Genomic DNA, 16487 nt, shown 5'->3' on the forward strand with positions numbered 1-16487 from the left:
ATCCAAAAGGCTTCTTAGTATCACAGTATGTGGTAGTGTTGTGAGTCTTTCTGGATATAGTCATCAAGAATGGTATCAGCTGTTGCTCCCATGTACTTATATCACCTGTTTAAAAAAAGCCTGGAATATTTTGCTGAGTGATTTGTTCATAGCTGTGTATGGCCCAAATTCTTGGTCTGCAAGTCTTGCATTTGAAGTTTGGTAGAATTCAAGTGTTAAGAAATTTCTGACCTTAAAGTAAGAAAAGTCTCATTCATTTCAGTTCCTGTCTGGTCTTTTAATTTGTGGTAAACCTTTAAAATAGTGATGTTCCTGCTGCTGTGTTAGCAAGAAAGCAATACAGTTGCTTTCCCTCCATTATGTTATATTTTTTGCATTGTGCTTCATTATGGTATGTTCCTAGTTGCTGTGGTAATTGACACTGTATAAATCAATAAAAATAAAGAGCATGTAGTATCTATTTCATAACACAATCTAATTTAATTTGGAAACAGTTATGGAAGCCTCTACTTAATATCAGAAATCTGATTCATCTTAATTCGCTGTTAATAGAAAGGGAAAGTACAGTCTACTCTATATAAATAATTTTTTCTAATTGTATTAAATCAACTTTTCCCCTTGGATACAAGCACATAATCCTTCAGTCTGCAGGGGCTGTTATTATTGGAGAGCAGAATTTATCTTTAGTATCTGTATTGAGGATAGGATACTTTTTGCAGAACAATTAGCCTCTGGAACAGAAAGCCACAAAATATTTCTAAGGCAAATGGAAAGATTCATAGAAGATTTGGAAAGTTTGATGAATTAAATGAAATTAATTTAGTGAGTGCTTCAGGGCATAGACTAATTACCGACTATCTTTTGATAGAAGCTTGGGGGAAAATTTTCCTCCTGTTGCAGAGTTTCGCACAGCTTATAAAATCTTGCATAGTGTGGGGTAAATAGCAGTTTTTCAGTGTTACTTATAACATGAGTAATAATGTAAGTAATCGGTGCAGCCATAAAGTTACTGAGCATCAAGTTTAGAAAAACAAAAGTGTTTTCACATTGCACAGTGGTTACAGAATAAACACATTGTAAAAAGAGGGAAGAGAAATTTGCTGAAGAATGAATGTCAAAAGGTGTTTGAACTCAAAGACTAGGATGGAGTTTGAATTATTTAAGTCCTGTTGAAGTACACTTGTGGATATAAATTTGAACCAACATATCAATACTATTGCTTATACTTCTGTTTTTTAAACTTCCCATACTTGCCAGCAACAGAGGCAAAATATTAGGGTTGGTGACCCTTCATATCATGGTAGTTCTTCATATGTTGGGTGGTTATTGAGCCAAAGTAACAGAAAACATATCTGAGAGTGAGTACATTTGGCAGGAATACATCAGGGAAACTGGGGGCTGGAGGGGAAGCTTGAGGGAAATGATTGCTGTGTGTGCTTTCCTCCTGGGAAGTCCCTGGCATGTAGGGTTAAATAATACAGCTTGTATCACTTAACAGCACTTTTATTTTATCTCTGAGTCAATCCTTTTACTTTGCCAGAGGTCATTATCCTGGTGCAGGAGTTTTACTAACAAGATGTGATGTGTGTTGCAGGACATTTATCTCCATAAGCCCAACGTGAAGTGGGATGATATTATAGGGCTGGATGCAGCTAAAAGGCTGGTCAAGGAAGCAGTTGTTTATCCCATAAAGGTAAAGTCCTAAATAGTTTTGGGAAAACTGGTGTTGGGCTCCTGAGCATTTTCCTTGCAATTGCCGTGTTGTTTTAGAGTTCTTACTATTTCTGTCCTTTTGTAAGCAGTTCATGTTAGAACTACTCCTGTTCCTCTTAGAACTATTCCTGCTCCACCTGAAATTGCATTTCCTATAGAAAAATGACCTTTCGGTATTAAAATTAACACATTAAAATGTGTTAAGTCCAATTTTTTGGCACCTTTGACTATGTAAGAAGTTCTGAATTTGGCCTATATTAATTCCATGAAAAATGGCTTACAGAAGAGAATATGAAATCAGTGGCATTTGAAAAAAAATCACTTAAAACAGATTTCAAATCAGTAAAGGATTTTTATCAGTATTCAGATCATACATACTACATTGTTTGGTGTGTTTTTATGTCTCTTTTCAAATTTTGTGTGTTTCCTGAAAGTGTTAAGAGCAGTGAAGGTGGGGACTAGAATCCCTTGCAATTTGTTATAGATGATGTATTTTTAATCCCTGAATTACTTTTCTGTTTCCACAGTACCCAGAGCTGTTTACTGGCATTCTGTCCCCTTGGAAAGGGTTGTTGCTCTATGGACCACCAGGTATGGAGAGCTTAATACCATATCTCTGTGTTCATCACTGCTTCTGGTTTTGTCCCATGCATAAATCATTGATGCTAATTAGATCAAGTATGTTAGAAAAGAACCTGTTCTGTGATGTGAGTTAAAAGGAGAGAGTGTTGGATGGTTATGTCCATCTCTAGCACTCAAACCTGTCCTTTCTCGTGAGCCTTGACTATTTTTTACACCTGAATCATCCAGAAACAGTGCTTATACTAACAATTCAGAGGCCTGAAAACTCATACTCATTTTTACTCGTCTTGGACCATATTAATCAAGTCTGGCATGACCTGATCCTCTGATATGTGAATAGATCTGTCATGGACTCATATCCTCAGTGAAAATGTCCTTCCTTTCTTCTGCTTTTAGGGGTTGTTTTGGGAATAGGGTGGAAACTTTTCCCTCTGTTGGGCTAGTTGTGTGTTTTCCTGGGTGTGCCAGCACAGCTTCCCTGCTCCCTCTGCCCCTTCTTGACACAAGCACCACCACCATGAGGGTGGCTGGAAGGGGACACAGGGCATAAGAACCACTTGAGTCAGGATGCAGAGGCTGCCACTGCAGTGAACTCCATTTGTTCCTGTGAATGTTCAGATGTACTTGCCACAGAAGGCACCTGACCATATCATCACGTCCTGCTTCAGACCTTGGGAAGTGCATTTGCAGTGCTGTATTACCTGAGTTGCCCCAGAAAATCTGGAAGGGCCACAACCTGCTCCCAGGGCTGGAGCCCCTCTGCTCTGGAGCCAGGCTGGGAGAGCTGGGGGGGTTCACCTGGAGAAGAGAAGGCTCCAGGGAGACCTGAGAGCCCCTTCCAGGGCCTAAAGGGGCTCTAGGAGAGCTGGAGAGGGACTGGGGACAAGGGATGGAGGGACAGCACGAGGGGGAATGGCTCCAAACTGCCAGAGGGCAGGGTTAGATGGGATCCTGGGAAGGGATTGTTGGCTGTGAAATACTGATGCAATACTAGTGGTGAAATACTAGTGGTGAAATACTGGCACAGGTTTCCCAGGGAAGCTGTGGCTGCCCCATCTCTGGAAGTGTCCAAGGCCAGGTTGGACACAGCTTGAAGCAACCTGGTTAGTGGAAGCTGTCCTTGCTCATGGCAGTGGGTTGGAATGAGATAAGCTTCAAGATCCCTTCCAACCCAAACCATACTATGACTATTTTACTGATTTTACCTGACTGGTAGTGTGAGGAGGGGAATTATTCAAATGTTTGCATTGTCTTCCCTTAGAGAGTGAATTTCTCAAACACTGTTGTTTGTAGGTACTGGAAAAACTTTGCTTGCTAAGGCTGTTGCCACAGAATGCAACACAACGTTTTTCAACATATCAGCATCCACCATTGTCAGCAAATGGAGAGGTGATTCAGAGAAACTTGTCCGGGTAAGAATTATTCTCTCATTCATTATAATTTACAAACATCAGGTTCCCTCTTGAAGAACTGGGGTTGGACACAGAACTGGAAAGCAAATGTTCCTCTGGTGCTCATAATCTGTCCGGACTTACTTAGACAAAACATGACTTTGATCATACCTAGTTCTTAAAATGGCAGTAGCGTCACTTCTACACAAGTCTCGCAATGGATTCTTGCTGTGGCACTTCGGTTCTGTGATGTAAGATGAAGCAGATGTTCTGAAGGCAGCAAAGATCTTTGACTCAATGAAGAACAGACAGACAAGCAGAGTTCCTAACTAAAGTAGTGTTTGCTTAGTGACCCCTTCAGACCACTTCACATCCTTTTTGCAAGTGTTGTCTCCTAGGCTTCCTACAAAATGTTACCAAGTTCCCTATTATTCTTAGTCTTCATGGCACAAAATCGGCAATTCCCTTGTCACAAAGATCTTACACTCAAATGCACATGTAATGTTTTAAGGAAGGTAGTTTAATGGTAAATAAGTAAATGTATTTTTTAATATAGACTAGGAAGAAGTGTTCATAGCTCAGCTGTGGTCCAGAAAAATTCAGGTGTAGCATCCTTGCCCTGGGATACCCATCGGAATCACTCCATAATGTCCACCATTTCTGTGTAAGAAATCCACAAGCCCTTAAGACCTTCCTTTATGGTCATCTCTGATTCTGTGATCTCTTAGGCTACACCTTGGACAGATGCAGAGCTTTTGGGAATAAACAACCATAACGAATTGTACCCTGCAAGTGGCATTCCAGGCATTGTTAATCTTTCTTGAAATGCTGGCAATGTCTGCAGCACAATTATTCTTCTTGCCTTCTTGTACCTTTAAAACGACATTTTTCTCCTGACATTCCCCTCCTGTTACTGATCCTCTTGACACCTGTTTCAGCAGCTTCCTGGACTTTTCCTTTCTGGCAACAGTAGGGGTGGGACAGTCTGTTTTTCGACACCATTATCCGAAAGGTATTTGTGAACATGCCGCAGCACTTGCATTTATATTGAATTTGTGGCATTTTACCCTTAGCTGAGTTTTTGGCAGAATCAAAAAATGAAATGAGATTGTGGATCAGGAGAGCTCTAAGAAAAGTATTGTGTGTATTTATATCCCAAGATCACACGAGGCTGGTGCAGGAGTTTTCTGAAGTTGTGGGAAGGGTACGTGGGTTTTGTGGTCATTTGGAGGCATGTCCACTCATCCTGTTTTCCTCAGTTCTACACATTATTTCTGTGATTTTAAATTTTAGATTTCTAGTAAAATTGGTCATGGTCTACTTGTGACTCTGGGCAAATACTTTAAACCCTGTGTTTCATATTCAAAGTGATGAATATAATACAAATCTTTTAAAATTTGCTTTGTTTAAGTGTTCAGATTAAGAAGTGCTGGATTAATATGTATTGTTATGTGACAGTTATTTAAAAACTCAACACTTTAGTCTAGAAGAATTGGCATTGTGTTCTTAGTGCTAACACAGGCCTCTCCATGTTTATGGAAAAACATGATGAAACTTTTTCTACAAAGGGCAGATCCACATTTTTTGTCAGCTTAATAGTCCATTTTTTAAATCTTGGTTGGTCAAGCAATTTATGCTTGTTTTCACCAGAAATAAAACCAAAATAACTGCTTGATTCTTATAAAGAGAATCGGTCCATTTTCTTTCATTATGATTCAGCTGACTTATATTTTTTTCTCAAATCCTTATTTAAAAAAAAAAACTAAAATGGAGCAACAACAAAAGGCGCATGTTTAATCTCTGATAACAATTTAGGAGTTCCCAGAATCCTCTGATGGATCATTTTCTTCTATCCCATTATTCTCAGGGTACTCTGATAGGATTTAGCCAGAAAGATTTACACATAAAGACAGGATTACAAGGCTGTGTTCTTTATATCTCCTTTACAAACCTCTCAGAATTCGAGAGTATTCGGGGACCCTCAGCCTACCCAGAGGTTTTTCCCAGCAGACATCCCTTGGAACTGTGGGTGCTGTTATTTATCTTGCGTGCCAGTGGTCCTTGATGCCCTTTTGTGCCAGTTTCCTTCACATTTGCTCTTCTCTCTGAACAGGTGTTGTTCGAGCTCGCCCGCTACCACGCTCCTTCCACAATTTTCTTGGATGAGCTGGAGTCAGTTATGAGTCAAAGAGGCACTGCTCCTGGGTAACTGATGGGACCACTTTGGGGGATTTGAAGAGTGGGGTGGAAGGTTTTTTCAGTTGCAGAAGAGAAGCAAGAGTGAAAGGCAGGTTGTGTGAGGATGAGCAAGGGGCTAGGGGGGCAGCAAGTGTGTATAACCAGTGCTGCTGTATTTTAAAATCAGGGATTTGGAGTGGAAATAAAGGCAGTGGTGGGGGAAACAACAGATGAATTGTCAGGTGATTTTTTTACACTTTAGACAAGCGTAGGCATAGCAGAGTAATATGGAGTGTACACACTGGAATGGCATTTTCATTAATGGAACAGATTTTGGTGGCATTGTCAGAACTTCCAGTTGCAGGAATGGTTGGATATTACTATTTTCACCCAAGGCATAGACAGTTTATAGTTAAAAAACTGATTGAAAAGGTTAGGGATGGGAAAGGAGCAGGAGAAATGTAAAAGTGTTGTTATAACCGTTAGGAACCCATTACAGTGGATTTTATGTACAGTGAATTACATACTCAGTTTATATTATATTTCTTGTTTGCCATTTATAAATAGAATATGCCCTATTTTAAAGATACTACTTCTAATCATTCTCAGTTAATAGATACTAATTATGACCCAAATTTTGCCTTCCTAGATGTATTTTTACATATCCTTATTAAATACTGACTTGGCACTGATGTGTGGATGCCTTTGCAGAAATAAGCCATTAAACCTGAAGCGCAGCTCTTGCCATCTAAGGCCCTGATGTTTTCCCTGGGCTCAATCCAGGAGCTTCCAAGAGTTCCACATCTGGAACCAAGAGTTCCAGCTGGTTTTCTACAAAACTGATTACCTGGATCAGGGCCAGAACTCTTAGGGCTTTGCTTAAGTTCTCCTTTTTTTTTTGAGGAAGGATCCTTTCTGTGTGGTCTCTGCCCCATTTTTAAATTCATGTCATTGAGGCATATTTTCCTGCTTGCTCTTGGTAGAACATTTTGCAGCATGCTGAACTCAGTAGTTAGTGTGTCTTCTTGTGGACACTTAATATTCACTCACAGAAAAATGCCACCCTGAATAGGTAGGCGTGTTAGTTATTTAAATGGCAACTATCACATTGTAAAAATTCCCTTGTATAGATCAGTTAATCAATCAATCAAAGCCTTAGCTGTTGTCCAGTAAACGTCAGTGTTGAGTGGAGATTAATATGAAGGGAAAAAAATAAAAATTAATATTTTCTTTGGATTCAGTAATAGTGAATTCACCTCACTTTAATGCACTGAAAAGAGTCCATTTAAGTAATCATTAGAAAGCTTGATTTTAATGCTTAGATGTTAGCTAATGGAGCTTAATCATGCTTTGAACTGGGGCAAAACTGTGACGGGGCTCAGTTGCTGTGAATGACACTGTATAAATAAAGATGATTACTTTAATGCACTGAGCAAATAATATTTCTCTGAATCTTGGTAGTGGTGAACATGAAGGAAGTCGGCGGATGAAAACAGAATTACTGGTGCAGATGGATGGCTTGGCCCGATCTGATGATCTTGTATTTGTTTTAGCAGCTTCCAATCTGCCATGGTAAGAGATCCAGAGAGTACATTTTGAATACATTTTCATGAGCTTCTAAGCACAGATAAAGATTTTATTTAGACTTCTGCAGGAAAAGCCTTGATATTTGGTTAAAGCATTTAAAGATTAATTTGGAGCTTTTACTTTTAAACTCTTCAATTCTTGCTATTTGTGTCACATGAGAATAATCCATAATAAAGTCAACATATGCTGGTCCTACAGCTGCTAATATTTAAAATGGAGTATTTGAATTTATAGGCAAGTTATTTACTATGTTTTAAGCTAAGAAGGGTTTCAGCCTGGAACTCTAAGGTGCTTAAAACATCTGGTGCTTAGAAGGATACTCCATAAATAGGAATGTTGGATTTTATTGATATGAAAAGGGACTTTTCAAAGTTGAGGGGCACAATTCCTCAGTTTTCTTAACATAATTTAGTATAGAAGAATAAACAATTTGAGACTGGAACTAGGGCATTTCATCATGTTGGTTCTCAAACTGTGCTCAAAGGCACACAGACATATTCCCGTATCCAGTGCAGAGCTATGAGCTGGGAGTCAGAAAAGGAGAAAACAGCAGTCCTGTTTCCAGGGAACTTCAAACCATGGTCTGGGAGAAGTTTGGGGTGGCCCAGTGGAAGGTGTTCCCAGGAATGACCTGTGTGAACAGTGGATCAGCAGCTTTTCAAGTGGCAACACTTGGAATTTGACATTAAAGGCACTTTGTTTGTTGAGGTGACACCCAGTTCTGCCCTGTGACAGCCACAGAACAGGGCACCCAAAACCAGCTGGGAACCAGGCCAGAAGGGGCACTGCACCCACAAACCACAGGCTTCATTCATGGATAGTTTTTCATGATTAGTGATTTTTGGCTCATTCTTAGGGGGTTGCCATAGGGAGAAATGCTGGAAAAGCCTCTCTTCGTGACTGGAGGGCTCTGGGCTCTGAGCAGTCTGATGGGTGTGTCTGAGTCTGAGTGACACAGAGCATGTATCCACATCTTGCTTTTGAATACTTCAACTCCTAGTGCATTTTATTGTATTTTATTTGTTTTTTATTTTATTTTATTTTGTCTAGGACACAGTTTTACCTGTCAGTTACGACACACCACCTGATGTTCTCTCACAATGTCTGTGCTAATATTTTATTCCTCTCCTCAGCTGATCCCCTTTTTGTCAGGCCTGGATGAAAGGCCCAGGGAAGAGGAAAAGAAAGTTAAAACAACAGAAATGATGTTGGTGCCTGAGAATTGAGGCCCAGAGGTAGTATTTTCCATCAGTCCCATGTGGCCTGTAAGCTTGGCCTGTTGGGGCTGAGAAGCCTCAGTCCTTCAGAGAAGCAGGAGGATGTGGATCCCAATTCAAGTGCCAAATGGCAGCATATTCAGAGGCTGCCCCTCTGTCTGTGGTTTGCCCGAAGCATTTAGGGCTCTTTAAGTGGTAGAATGGCTGTGTGGACACCTAAATTTTGTGTAGAAATTAGATGTACAAGTTGGGCTGGTTCCTACCCAACAGTGTGAGTACACAGCCATAATAGCTGAGTCTGTGTGCTGGTTTGGGGGATTTATGCCTTGGACAAACTCATGAATTTAAATCAGTACAAAATCCACCCCATTTTGTGTTTCAGTATCTACGTGAAAGGAACAGAACAGAATTCTAATTGTGTTCCAGTTATGTAGGAAAATGCGGGAAAAGAAATAACTGGACAGTTAAGTTTGAAAGAGAATTAAGACATTAATATACGTTAATAATCCATTACACACATTAATAATTTTGTATCTTTATGGTTTGTTACTAATACACTGTAAATATTTATGTTACTGCAGCATCATTGCCCTTTTAGAAGGAGAAACTCTGAGCAGTGCATTGCACCTTTCCACGGACTGAACTTAATCCTGTGAGATAATTATTCATGCATAGCGATTCCTGCATGAGTCTTGTTAGCCTGTGTCTGCCTTACACAAGCAATAAACTCTTCCTGGGAAGTCATGCAGAAACTACAGAGTTCAGTTTTGAGTGTTTTACACGTTTGATTTGGGATCATTTTTACAATACTGAAGTGCAAATGTCTGCAAAATTGCTTCTTTGAAACAGCTAAATTGACACAGCATTTTTTTTTTCAGGTCGATCCAAAATAACAAGACTTCTATTTTGCAGGAACTGCCCCAAAACAAAGCAAGCAGTCTGTGGCAGCTGAGATGTTGTGAGAAGCCAGCTCTCACTTCTGAAAGTTTTACCTGAGAGCTTAGAACTTCCTTTTGGACTTTCTCTCTTTTGGGCAGGTTGGATTTTGCTCTTCCTTAAGCAAATCCAAACTATGAATGTACTGACGAGGTTGTCTGGCAGAAATGTCCCTACCACAGAGAAAATGCATTAAGGAGTGGCTGAATGTGTGCTTAGCAAGGTGTCTTAGGGGGATGGAAAGCTAGTGAAAGTCATGAGCATCTTACATCATCACTGGGCTCAAGGAACTTGGGAGTATCTGCCTCCAGAGAGGTCAGCAGGGATTGAACCTCTCTTCAGATCTCAACTATATATATATTTACAGATTGGTTTTATGAGTAATAGATGACATTGAGTCCCACTGTCAGACCCAGAATTCAGCTCCACAAGAATATTTAACAACAAAGTTTCAAAACACCTAGTCCCACCGTGGGAGGTTGTGTCTTCACAGCACAGCCGTGTGCTCTTGCAAACATTTGGTGCTGAGCTGGATTTCAGGAGATTTGTTTAACTTGGATATTTATTGATCATGGAAAAAATTGGTACCAAGCTGCTTTTAGACAAATGAAAAGAAGCCTAAACAAAGCTCTTTACGCTGTCCTAAGCTGCACTGCAGCTATTGATCTTCCTCTTTAGCCTCTCCTTGCTGCCCAACCCCACTTTCAGCTACTTGTCAGCAGAGCATTCCTATTGACAAATAACTTGCTGAAATGATTCAGTGCAATTAAATAAAATAAAGGCCTCATTAGTGAAGGAATAAAAGGATCCTTAATCATGTAGTGAATGTTTCCTAATGAATTAGCACATTTAATTCAACTTCCATTGCAGTGCTGCTTTCTCCTCCCTCCCCACCCTCGGGCTGGGTGGTTTTGGGGTGGGCTGACAGACTCTTCCCTTCCAACCCAAACGGTTCCATGATCCTGTGATGCCTCCTAATGTTAACCTGGGGGAGTTCTGAAAAGTCACTGAGTCTTATGGGTCCTGTAGAACTTTGAGTACCTTTTCAGGAGCGACTCTCAGTACTTTCATTGGCTGTTGTTGCAGAGAATATTTTGGTTGGCTCAGTGCTTATTATTCTACTCTGGTTAATGTCACTTAACTTGGCCTAACAAAACAATTTAGCAAACAACCTAAACACTTAAGATAACAAAAATACTATTTCTTTATTTTTCTCTTTAGCCAACAAGCCAGGTCACTGTAACCTTTCTGGATAAACAGAATCACAGAATGGTGTAGGTTGCAATGGACCTTAAACTCATCTTGTTTCAACCCCCTGCCATGGGCAGGAACACCTTCCAGTAGATCAGGTTGCTCCAAGCCCTGTCCAACCTGACCTTGGACATTTCCAGGCATCCAGGGGCAGCCACAGCTTCTCTGGGAAAAAAAAGAGCAACTTCGTGTTTACAGAACATCAATAGAGAGCTCATAAAACTGTGATCTTTTGGGGGAAGCAGGAGGAGTCATGGAAAACTTCATCACTTGGAGGATTTTCAGGGTATTTGCAGAGACTGGCTGTGGTTGTTCTTTGCCTACACGTGCTTTTCAGAGTACCTGTGTGGGCACCTCTGAAACCTTGAGAACTTTTGCCCTCTGTACACAGAGGATGTTAATATGGGTGAATGACTGCAAAGGGGTTGGTCAGCCAGAGCAGTTACTTCCAGTCAAATAAGCAAATTTCCATCCAAGAAAAGCAATTTTGGTAATATGGGTAGAAAAATGCATTTGGAAGGTGAACAGGTGAGTGTGGTTCTTTGTGGGACCCTGTGCTATTGCACTGGATGTTGGACAGCATCTGAAACAGACTAAAAATATCAATAATAATATTAATATACTGATAGCCATTGATGAACAAATTCTGGTATTTACTCCTGTGGCCTTGACTAGAAGTAGTGGGGTGGATCTGAGCAAACTCCTGTTGCCCTCTGGGTTCCTGTTGGTCTGGTTTTCTGATCTTTGTGTTCATTGCCCTTGGCTCAGTGCACGTTTAACAAGGTCTCCCAAACTGAGATATCCTTTCTGGTGAGAGGGACATTGCTGCTCCTGCTGAGCTGAGACCCAGCCCCTATACAGAGTTTTGAGAGGCCCCTTTTGGGTTCCTTTATCATGTGCTATGCCACTAGAAGACATTTGCTCTTAAAAAAAGAAGGAAAAGTCACCAAATGTGACAGAAACAAACTCTGTCAGTGTGCTACAGATCCATCTTGAGCTGGCTTTGAGCTCCCTGTAAATTAAAGGGAGTTTCATACAAAGAACTCCATTCATAGCCTGAATGTTGACTCTCCTGGCAAAAATATTTCACCCAGGGAATTGGGAAAGGTAGAGGCAGGTTTATTTAAGTGTATTTACAGTCCCAGGTTGCAGGTACAACCCTCCAACAGCTGGTTCCTTCCACTCAGCCGGCACGGGTGGAAATGGTGGTTATGGCTCCTGTTCTTCTGTCTGCACAAGGCACATTGAAGTGAATTTCCCCTAGATGAAAGTTTCTTGGCAGGTAGGAGGACTGAATTATATTTTAAACTGGAATAATGAGTCTGTGACTGAATGGGGCCAGTAGAGAAAGATTGGTACAGAAGCTTTTTCTTTCTTTTTTTTTTTTTTAAGGCAAACCATCTTTATCGGTTTTGATGTTCACAGAATCGTGGTTTTTGGCTCACTGACACATTTATCCAGCCTGTCCACCCTTCACAAGATCCTTTTTATAAGGATAATATGCTTTGTGAGTGCATTATTTACAATTTGTATTGCAGGGGCAGTCCCAGATCGGCGTCTTGTTCTGCCGTAATACATGGCCTCACATCCAAGACCTTCAGTCTGGATTTTATACCTACTGAGCATCCCTTACTAAGTAGCAATTAATTAGTCCTGACAGTGCCCCAGACAGACAATTTGTACTGTCTCCTTAATAGCAGAGGGAGAAAGGGAGAGGTTGTTACTGATGAGACATGCAGCAGATGAGCACCAGAGCCAGGGACGGAAACTGCAAGTTCTCATTGTTATTGCTAATCCTCAGTGTCACAAGCCAGCGCATCACTGACATGCTGAACAGGAACACACTGGATAATTAACCCTTTTTTTTTTTTAATTTTGGCACAGTTACAGGTGGGGCTGAAATGCCAGTCCCTGCAGCGAGGACCTTGCTGTCAAGGTCAGGTCTCCCCAGCAAGACCCACTGAGATGTTCCCTCTCCCTCTTTACTCGCAGGGAGTTGGACTCTGCCATGCTGCGGCGGCTGGAGAAGAGGATTCTGGTGGACCTGCCCAGTAAAGAGGCACGGCAGGTGATGATCCAGCACTGGCTGCCCCCTCTGAGCAACAGCGGGGGTGTGGCGCTGAGGACAGATCTGGATTACAGCTTGCTGAGCCAGGTGGGAAGCACTGTGACAGGCACAGTGCCTACTGGAGGCATTTCTGGGCCAGAACTGTGAACAAGAGTTGGGACAGCACTTTGGTGTATGGCAGCTGTGGCACAGAGAGCTGGGGAAGGACCTCAGCTCAGTGTGAGGCTCCAAAGGGAGACCGGCAGGACGCGGCGCTGAGCGTGTCACAGGCACGTGGAAATCGCTGTTTTCACACAGCTCTGCCTGCAAAACGGTGCATTCTGGTCCTCTCTGTTGGGCCAACTCTTCAGCCTTAAATACAGGGACACTTCCAGCAACAGCACATTTTATTGCTGTTCTCACCAAGCTGGGAGCACTTCCAATTCATCGGGGTAATGAACAGTTAATTGTGTAGGGAAGGTTTGTCACCACTCCACTGCTGTGGGAGAAAAGAGCATTCGACAGTGAAAAGATTCACTGGATACCCAGGCTCTCTTCATTTAGCCCTTTGTCACTTCCTGAATTCTTCGGACACAGAACCACAGAATCCTAGAATGCTTTAGGTTGAAAGGGACCTTAAAGATCATCCAGTTCCAACTCCCTGCCATGGGCAGAGATGCCACTCACTAGACAAGTTTGCTCAAGGACTCAATGCCTAAATATTTTACAGTTTACCCAGTTGACTCGTTTTACATCTGTTCACGGAGAAACACTGCTCAGTTTTGGGTTTATAAGTCCTAATAAGGAAATACAGTTATTTTGTTAACAGGAAAGATGGGGGATGAACACAGAAAGGTGGGGTTTATTTGACCTACAGAAAATTGCAGTTTAAAGAGAAAATTCCCAGTGTTTTCCTTGCTCCTACAAGGTATTGTGGGCATTCAAAAGAAGAACAAGCAGCATAATTTCAAGAAGAAATTATAAAAATAGATAGGGGTGTGTGTGTGTCTGTGAGTATACATATACAAACAGATATTTCAGACAACAATAGACTTCACAAAGATTTTCTGTAAATACACAGACAATATATATGCCTGTAAATGCCATTCCTGTCCAATTTGTGAGCTGTAATGCATCATTCTGATCCCATCACAGGAAACAGATGGATACTCTGGCTCAGACATAAAACTCGTGTGCAAGGAAGCAGCCATGAGACCAGTGAGGAAAATATTTGATGCTCTTGAAAATCACCAGCCAGGTACCTCAGCTGTGAGCAGGGAATGTGAACTGGCAAATGCTGATCTCCTGCTGTAACTCTAGGAACGATCATGTTAACCCCAGCAGGTGGAGCTCTGATATCTGCCTGGAAAAGTTCTAAACTCTACAGGTCTAAAACATCCAAATTTCTGAAAATCAGGCCTTCTTTTAAATCTGTCAGTATGTGTGCTTTCTGCATAAATACAATTTTTTTTAATCTCACTACATTTATTCTGTTGTTTCCCTATATTAAGTGTTGCTTTAGGCAGGGACATAAAAGAATGTCTTTTGGTAACCATAACAGTATTTATTCAATTCTCTTCTCTTTAGGTAACAGTAAGCTGCCCGTGATCCAGCTGGACACGATCACAACAGCTGATTTCCTGGATGTGATCACCCACACCAAGCCATCAGCAAAGAACCTAAGCAGGAAGTACATGGCTTGGCAGAGGGAATTTGAGTCAGTCTGACAGAAAACACCAAGAAACTTCCAAGACTTCCAAAGTGGCATGTCCTTGCTCCAAAGGATCAGGTGGTGATGGGGAGGGAAATGCTGATATCTCAGGGAAGAGAAAGCAGTGACAAGTGTCAGAGGGAAATCTTTACTTCCAAAATTTAAGGGTGGGTGGGAGAGTGGTGGTTATTCTTTATTAACCATTTTAATGACCATTCAAAAAACATTCTTCATGGAAATAATGTGATGGCAGCTCCTATGCAACAAGGCCTCCAGCCTTAATTTTATGCATAAAGATTTAAAAGATTGATTGCTTCTCAGTCTTTATTCATGACAGCTGCATATAGGTTTGAGGTAGAACTGGAGCAGAAGGCTTAAGAAAGGTTAGACAATCAGTGTAATTCTCCATTCCCAAGACCCACTAGAGCATCACAGTCAGTGTAGCTGTACCAGCAGAGACCTGCATGTTTCTTAATGAGACATGAAACAGGGGTTTTCAGTGAAATTCAGGACCTTAGCAACGCTTTGTAGTTGAGGTTAGTTTGTCATCATTTCAATGATGAGCTGAGTTCAAAGCCTTGATGTGCCAAGTGTGTTACTTTCCTGTTGGTTTGGAGTATTTCCAAGGTGGAAAAGGCAAGGAATTAAGAGGGAGAGTGTAGAAAATCAGCATGTTTAGGCTAATTAACCAGAAACTTTATTGGTGGTTACCCACTGGTTCACATCCAGCCATAAAACAGAATCACAGAATCCCAAGTGGCTCAGGTTGGAAGGGACCACAGTGGGTCACCTGGTCCCACCTCCTTGTTCCAGCAGGGCCATCCCAGAGCACATGGCACAGGATTGTGCCCAGATTTTCTGGGATATCAACCAGTGAGGGAGACTCCACACCTCTTCAGTGCTCAGTCACTGCACAGCAAGGAAGTTCTTCCTCACGTTCAGATGGAATTTCCCAGGCATCAGTTTGTGCCTCTTCCTCTTGTCCCATTGCTGGGCACCCCCGAGCAGAGCCTGGTCCATGCTCTGACCCCTCTCTGCAGACACTGACAGACATCAGCGAGGCTGAACAGCCCCATCTTCCTCAGCCTTTCCTCCTCACAGAGATGCTCCAGTCCATCACCTGTGTCACCCTCCGCTGGACCCAGTGGAGTTTTGCAGTGTCTTTGCAGTGCAGTGTTAAATACCAGACATGCTGGAGACTGTTCCTGCACACACAGCCAGATGAGCAGTCAGCACTGCCACCTCTTTGCACCACCAGTTCTAACAAGTCACTCTTTCAGATCTCATTGCTGCCCTTCTCTTACCCTCCTCCTTCCCCGGCAAGACACTTCCCGTCTTTGCAGTTCTCCCAGTGTTTTCCTTGGGCTTGTGTGCATCTGCATTCCGAGTGCCAGGGCTGTGCATGCTTTCCAGCACGTCCCAGGACCTCTGAGGCACTGACAGTCCCTCTTAGTTCCAGCATCACTCACGTCAGGAGTCTCCATGGGAAATGTCTTCACAGCATTTGGCTTATAGCTCTCCCACCTCCTGAACCTGACTCTGGCTTCTGTTCCTGAGGGGTCTCTGCTCCCAGGTAGCAAGTGAAACCAGGAGAAACAGCCTCAAGTTGTGCCAGAGGAGGTTCAGGTTGGATATTTGGAATAATTTCTTCACTGAAAGGGCTGTCCTGCTCTGCACAGGCTGCCCAGGGCAGTGTTGGAGTCCCCCTCCCTGGAGGGATTTAAAACCCTGTGGATGTGGCACCTGGGTACCTGGTTAGTGGTGACCTTGGCAGTGCTGGGGGAATGGATGAACTCGATGATCTTAAAGGGCTTTTCAAACCTAAATGATTCTGGGTTTGTACTGCAAAATCTGCAAAATCCATCCACACGTTC

At 42.1% G+C, this 16487-nt stretch overlaps 1 protein-coding gene across 4 annotated transcripts in view; it reads left to right on the top strand.

The window, feature by feature from the left end:
* The window catches only part of KATNAL2 (katanin catalytic subunit A1 like 2), a 31170-nt gene extending 14690 nt beyond the window's left edge, over positions 1–16480 (top strand). For all 4 annotated transcript variants that reach the window (XM_050328849.1, XM_050328850.1, XM_050328851.1 and 1 more), the window contains 8 exons: positions 1595–1693; positions 2241–2304; positions 3589–3707; positions 5800–5891; positions 7326–7436; positions 12848–13010; positions 14058–14160; positions 14490–16480. In XM_050328849.1, coding sequence (XP_050184806.1) covers positions 1595–1693; positions 2241–2304; positions 3589–3707; positions 5800–5891; positions 7326–7436; positions 12848–13010; positions 14058–14160; positions 14490–14629 — 891 coding nt within the window. In that variant the 3' untranslated portion in view covers positions 14630–16480. The remainder of the gene's footprint in view (positions 1–1594; positions 1694–2240; positions 2305–3588; positions 3708–5799; positions 5892–7325; positions 7437–12847; positions 13011–14057; positions 14161–14489) is intronic.
* Positions 16481–16487: the final 7 nt, after the last annotated feature.

Source organism: Myiozetetes cayanensis, unplaced genomic scaffold (assembly GCF_022539395.1).
Source record: "Myiozetetes cayanensis isolate MyiCay16 unplaced genomic scaffold, myiCay2020 scf4, whole genome shotgun sequence".
In the NCBI taxonomy this organism is placed as follows: domain Eukaryota; kingdom Metazoa; phylum Chordata; class Aves; order Passeriformes; family Tyrannidae; genus Myiozetetes; species Myiozetetes cayanensis.